The 6,609-nt window shown below is 37.1% G+C and overlaps 1 protein-coding gene across 1 annotated transcript in view; it reads left to right on the top strand.

The window, feature by feature from the left end:
- Window positions 1–1,012: 1,012 nt before the first annotated feature.
- The window catches only part of LOC107662130 (tubulin-folding cofactor B-like), a 9,497-nt gene continuing 3,900 nt past the window's right edge, over window positions 1,013–6,609 (top strand). The window contains exons 1-5 of the mRNA XM_016452041.1: window positions 1,013–1,202; window positions 1,349–1,506; window positions 3,540–3,683; window positions 3,852–3,948; window positions 6,217–6,408. Coding sequence (XP_016307527.1) covers window positions 1,387–1,506; window positions 3,540–3,683; window positions 3,852–3,948; window positions 6,217–6,408 — 553 coding nt within the window. The 5' untranslated portion in view covers window positions 1,013–1,202; window positions 1,349–1,386. The remainder of the gene's footprint in view (window positions 1,203–1,348; window positions 1,507–3,539; window positions 3,684–3,851; window positions 3,949–6,216; window positions 6,409–6,609) is intronic.

The raw sequence follows: 6,609 nt of genomic DNA, 5'->3' as shown, positions 1-6,609 counted from the left end.
GGAGCCCCTACCAAGTATTGAGTACATGTACAGTAAATTAACATACTTTCCAGCTTTCCATTTTCACTAAAAATGTTTTTTTTATTGATCTTATGAAGTATTCTAATTTGTTGAGATAGTGAATTGGTGGGTTTTTGTTAAATGTGAGCCAAAATCATCACAATTAAAAGAACCAAAGACTTAAACTACTTTAGTCTGTGTGCATTGCATTTATTTAATACACAAGTTTCACAATTTGAGTTGAATTACTGAAATAAATGAACTTTTCCACGACATTCTAATTTATTGAGATGCACCTGTATATACTTTAATAACAAATAATTGTAACACTTTACAATAAGGTTCGATTAGGTAATGTTAGTTAATGTATTAAGTGTATTAACGTCTTAGTTAATTATTGTAAAGTGCTACCTAAATAATGTATTTTGAGCGTTCACTTGGCCGGGCCTGGTGAGACACTAGTTTCTAACTAGTATATATCCCAAACTATCTTAACATTTGTCTTACCAGTTACAAATACATTTGAATTGTCATATGTAAAACTAGTCAGAAAGACTATTTTATAGTTATATAACTTACTACACTGTTAAAGAAAAAAAAAAACAATAAAACAATGATTATTAGAGTACGTTTTCAGTCTTCCTACTTCAAAATGTAACGTTTAATTCGATGTGTTACATGCCCTTTCTTTGTGAAATTTACTAGCAATTTCTGAATGAATTTACTGTCGCATGTTTTTATCTTTTTTGAGGCGTTTCTAATACTCTAGCAGCATCGTGCGGACATTCAGTACTGCAAGCATGTGTGTTTTTCGGGCAGCTTTTTGGGAGCGGTCTGCTTCAACAAAACAAACAGTGATTGGATAATAAAGCTTTCACTGAGTAGCCCGATTCGACAGAGTACGTTTTCCCCACCCACTGAAAGACTAATAAAAGTTTCTTATTGGTTGAATTTAAGGTCCCGCCCAATGGCCAATTTTAATTGGCTCAAAGCTCAATATGGGTGGGCAGAATCTTCCAGAATCTAGTGGTGCGGTCTGTGACGGAAGATCTTTTCAGAAGAGCTTAAACAAGAAAATATACGTTTTTTGGGGGTTTGAATTCTGAATGCAGCCCTTATAATTATCGGATCGCGTGGAACTGATGAGATCTGAACGTGCAAACTTCTGACTGAAGCAGTGAATAAAGTGAAGCGCTTGTCACGTGAGTGCATGTGAATACTGGCTAGTCATAGCAACCAGCAAAGTAGCAAATATTACACCTTAAGTGGAAGCCATGGAAAAATAACTGTTCTGTCCGGACATTTGTATTTTGCTGCATGAATACCAAGCACACCATCTGATTTTCAGCTCAACCACAGCAGCAGCATCACAGTTTGTTACGGAACATGGACGGGAGTGTGACAGTCATCACCAACCCCACCGTGTCCGTGCGGGTGACCAGCACCGTCAGCTCCTTCGAGGTGAACCGGAGATTCAACCGAGGCATAACGATCGCAGAGTTTAAGGTGCGGCAGTGCAGCTCATGCCTCTTGTGTGATTTAGTCAGACATGAAATATGTGAGACATCACACTTCATGTGATATTGCCTATTGCAGAGCTGAATATGTTGTTGGGAACTTTCTCAGTTTTGTGTACTTTCTCATCTACATGGGGTTCTGATTTTATTTTGTTCCCACATTAATTGTACACTTGTCTATTACAAATATGTGGATTTGTTTAATAATTCCAGTGTATACTTTTTTCTTTATTTACCCCAAAAGAATGTAAGTGAAATGTGACAATATGACCCATAGGTGAGGTACATTTGAAACATGAGGGGCACGTTATAACATGACCATATGATAGCATAAAGGGGTCATGAACTGTATTTTGTATTATTTTTATAATGTTCTCTGAGGTTCACCTATAATGTTAGTGTGAATTTACATAAAAAAACAAAACATAATTTTGAAGTAATAGACTATTTTCTGTCCTGTTTTTGAGCCTTTGCAGAACAGTGTTTTTATAGGCGGGGCGCATTCAAGACTCGCAAGTAAACGCCCACTGCTATGATTGGACAGTTTTGCTTATTAAAATAACGGATGAATGCTGCTGTGGAGAAGCATCCGGCTGCAGCCTGTGGTGGACATCAACCGGCCCACATCCAAGTGTGACGTCAGACACCATGCCCATGTCCAAATACATCACGTTCTCATTAACTTTGAAAATTGTGAATCATTAGGCTTGTTTGAGATGCGTCGGCGCTGTGCAGACCGATCGGCGTATGACATCAAAGTATTTTGAAAGTAATTTAAAAAAGACAATGCAATAGTTGTAAAAACACCTTTACACACACTTATGTGTTGCGACACGGATTGACACAACAGATCCCCGACAGTAAACTGACGTCCTGCTCTATTTATGACATACTAGCATTCGCGCCGCTTCTGACCTGAAAGTGAAATAAAGTGATTTGCGACATGGCACAACAGCGCTAACGTCCGATCTAGATATGTTAGGATCACAAGGAAGGCAATTAAAGACTATTTTTCACAACTTGCTCTACACAGTCTTGTAATGTCATCTGTATGGTTCTGTTGATGGAGTAATCCTGTGCTTGCGTCTCTCTAGTATTTCCTCTCCTCCTACTACAAGTGCGTATCAGTGGGCGGGGCTAAAGTGGCAGTGATTTTGAAGCAGGCGTTGATCTTCTCCTGTGGAGGCGGTGCTTAGCCACACTATTATGTCATAAAGTGGCACGTTCCAAAACGAGTCTTTTTCTGAGCTTGGTTTCAGTAAAAGCTGTTTTTAAACTATCAAGAAAATTTTGAGTTTTGAAACTGCAGCTTTGGAAAAAAAATGGCCTGTGATATTTGGGATATGTTATGCTATTTATTAAAAAAAAAAAAAAATAAAGCGTATGGGATAGTGTCTTATTTAAAAATGACAAAACAGGCTTTTTTTCCCCAAGCTGTGGATGTAATAGGTTGATCACATGCAGATGCGCGATGTGTTGTCCAATGTGGCAATATGCTCAAATCACAGCCATGACCACTCTTGCATGATATCTAATATTCAGTACAACAGCAATTGTGGCTTTGTAATTTTGAGCCCTTAAAGGGTCACGGTGATGTAAAATATGGTTTTTGAGGAAAAATTATTTCAATGATTTTGCGTTCACTCAAAAAATGTGCATTCCCATAAGAAACTTTGCCTTCTCTCACAAAAGTATTATGTTTCTCTGAAATATGTTCGCTAGCAAAAGGTATGAAATAGAGTTTCCGTCCACTTCATATTATTTCCACTGCAAATATTTTGCGATTGAAGGCAAGGTTTCTTGAGGGACGCATTTTTTACGAATCATTTAGGGGTAAATTATGTACAAAGTTGACCCCAAAGTTACTACCCCAATGACAAGCTCTTGTACCCTAAAGGCACAATTTTTGCACTTTTATTTTTTGTATATTACATCACAGGGCATCAAACTGTGAGGGTCTATTTGGAATTTGGATGTTTTAGTTTATTTTCTAATTTAACATGTTTTTTGTTTGTTTTTCAGAGTAAATTGGAGCTGATTGTGGGCACCCCAGCTGCCTATATGGACCTTGAGCTATTCAGCACTTCAGACAAGTTCTTACAGAAGCTAGACAACAATGAAGCGCTGCTCGGCTCCTATCCTGTGGATGATGAATGCAGAATACATGTGGGTATTGACTCCTTTCTGAGACTCCGTCAACACAGAAAGCAAGTGATATGACAAAATTAGAACGCGTCGAAGGGATATGAGATGATGATTCTGTATATTTTGAAACCATTTTGATGGCATTAATAAAGATGGAATTCTTAAACTGTAGTGTTGTTTTCTGTGCAGGTGACGGACCGCAGTGGTACGCAGAGCGCGGAGTTCACTGATTTGTCAAAGGTGGAGAAATTCGAGATCTCTGATGAAGCCTATGAAAAAAGGACAGGTAATCCAGATCGGACATCATATTTCTGCCTGTGACACATTTGCTGAGTGATTTAATTCATAGCAACTTATAGTAACTGCTCAAATATTTGAGCTGTGATTTAACTCACAATGAAATGGAAATAGAGACACGTCATATCTTCCTTATTGTGACATACATGTGAGTTAAATGGACTACTGAAAATGGAAAAAAAAGTAGAACAGGGTTCTGTCAATCGTTGACTGGATGGAGGCAGATCAACTAAATGTGATTGTGCAGTAGAGCTGCACGATTCTGGATAAATTGAGAATCAAGTTTTTTTTTGTCTCAAATAGAGACTTCACAAAGTCCCTTAATTGTAAATAACAAAAAAAATCCTGTCGTGGAATATTATACTTGATGACTAATTGGACAAATGACATTAAAACGTCCCCATCAAATAAATCATGCAGAGTGGTGAGACCTTTATGTGCCCAAACTCGAAAATTTGGGTCTACAGTCCCTGGCAGGAAGTCGTAGTTATCACAAATAGGAGTAAAAGTTGAGGTGAGTCGGGGTCGACCCTCCAAACGTCTAATAAACTGCCATGCCTTGATAGCACAAATTGTGATAGGGTTACTACAAGCGACTTTTAAGGATTTAAACTTTTTAAGAAAAAGCAAATTTACTAAAGGAAGTTTACTGGGTGAACTTTCAATATCAAACCACACTGTTCTGGACCCTCTATGTACCCAATCAGAGATGTAACGTAGGTGAACACTTAACTGATACCCGAATATCTGGAAGGTCGAGACCTTCGACTGAAGATGGGACATTAAAGTTGAAATTTTAATACGTGCTTTTTTTTTAGCCCATATGAAGGAACTAAACCAACCATTCAATTTCCTAATGGTTTTATGAGTGAAATTTATTGGAATCATTTGAATGGGGTAAAGTAATCAATTTATCAAAAGTGATGATAAAGACATTTATAATGTTACAAAAGATTTCTATTTCAGATAAATGTTGCTTTGCAATCATTTTAAAATATATTCAAATAGAAAGTTACTTTAAATAGTAAAAATATTTCAAAATGGTACTGTTTTTGCTGTACTTTGGATCAAATAAATGCAGGCAACATTAAAAATCTTACTGTTCAAAAACTTTTGACTGGTAGTGTATATGTATTTAAAATATAATATATTTAATACGTCAATTTAATATTAAAATTATGAAAGATTTGTTTGAATCAATGATTCAACGACTCACTCATAAACCTACTGGATGAATCAGAGTTTTTGAACGATTCTCTTGAATAAATTATTAATTCAGTTATACATTTTTTTAAAACAATGCAATAGACACAAACGTTATGTGGCAGTTACTTTCAAACGCGGATTTGCCTGTGTCTGTCACGCGACTCTGTTCCCCTTTCGGGCTTGAACTGATGGTAAAACTAATGACATTATTTACTGTCTTTACATTTATTTTGAAAGATGAAGCTCGCGATTATGGTAAGGGGCGTTACATTTCCGACGAGTGCTTGCGGTGTTCGGCCAATCACAATGCACTGGGTCAGCTGGCCAATCAGAGCAGACTGCGCTTGTCGGAAGGAGGGACTTTGTAGAAAACGAAGCGTTTGAGAGAGGCGGGGCATAGAGGACCTACAATAATGTACAGTATTTGAAAAATAATGTGTTTTTTGAACATTAAAGCATGTAAACATATTCTGTTACACCAAATACACAAAATAATGATCTTTAAAAAAGCATCATATGACCCCTTTAACCAAACATGGTAACTGCTCTCTGTGTGTCAGCAGCAGTGCGAACGCAGATTTGAATGATCCGGTAAGATTTTGTCAAAGGTTTAATAGACACGGGAGAATCGTTGTCATTTAGAAATGAGATCGTGTGGTTGTCTGAATCGAGATCGCGATCTTTTAACGATTAACCGTGCAGCTCTATTGTGCAGTCAATTGTAAGAAAAGTGCAGGGTTTAAATGGGTTTTGATGAAAAATGACAAAATCAAGTAAATATGCATGAAATTGTTCACAAGAAGTTCAATAATTTGCATTTAAAAAAATAGGGTCTCATGCTGACTTTACCAATTTTGTTAAAAATTATGGGTGAACGTGGTTGAATTATGCAATACGTTTCCGTTTGCATTTTTTGCTTCAATGCATGAAATAGTGTTACGCTAAAATTAGGTAGTCTATAATGGTTGAGAAATTTAGATCACACATATTATTAGTGCTTTTACAATTAATGTAAGCAAATATCTAACTTTTCAGTTTTCTTATTTGTCAGATTCGATACGGAACTTCAAGAAGAATTTCAAGTTAGGTCGATTTAATGAGGAAAACAGGGCCAAGGAAGAAGAGGCTCTTGCTAAGAAAGAAGAGGAAGGGAAGGTGGCCGCCGGATCCATTGCTGTTGGGAACCGCTGCAAAGTTGAAGTTGTTGGGCAACCTACCAAGATTGGCACGGTTATGTTTGTGGGTAAGCTTACCCTCATTTTCATATCACACCTCTCAGATTAAAGGGGTCATATGATGCGATTTCATTTTTTCCTTTCTCTTTGGAGTGTTACAAGCTCTTGGTGCATAAAGAAGATCTTTACATTTGCAAAGACTAAAGTCTCAAATCCAAAGAGATATTCTTTATAAAAGTTAAGAGTCAGCCACACCTACCTAAAACGGC

The sequence above is a fragment of the Sinocyclocheilus anshuiensis genome, unplaced genomic scaffold, assembly GCF_001515605.1.
Source record: "Sinocyclocheilus anshuiensis isolate Anshui unplaced genomic scaffold, SAMN03320099.WGS_v1.1 scaffold643, whole genome shotgun sequence".
NCBI classification, from domain to species: Eukaryota; Metazoa; Chordata; class Actinopteri; order Cypriniformes; family Cyprinidae; genus Sinocyclocheilus; species Sinocyclocheilus anshuiensis.
The sequence above is the reverse complement of the archived record's forward strand: the minus strand, read 5'-3'. Positions and strand labels throughout refer to the sequence as shown.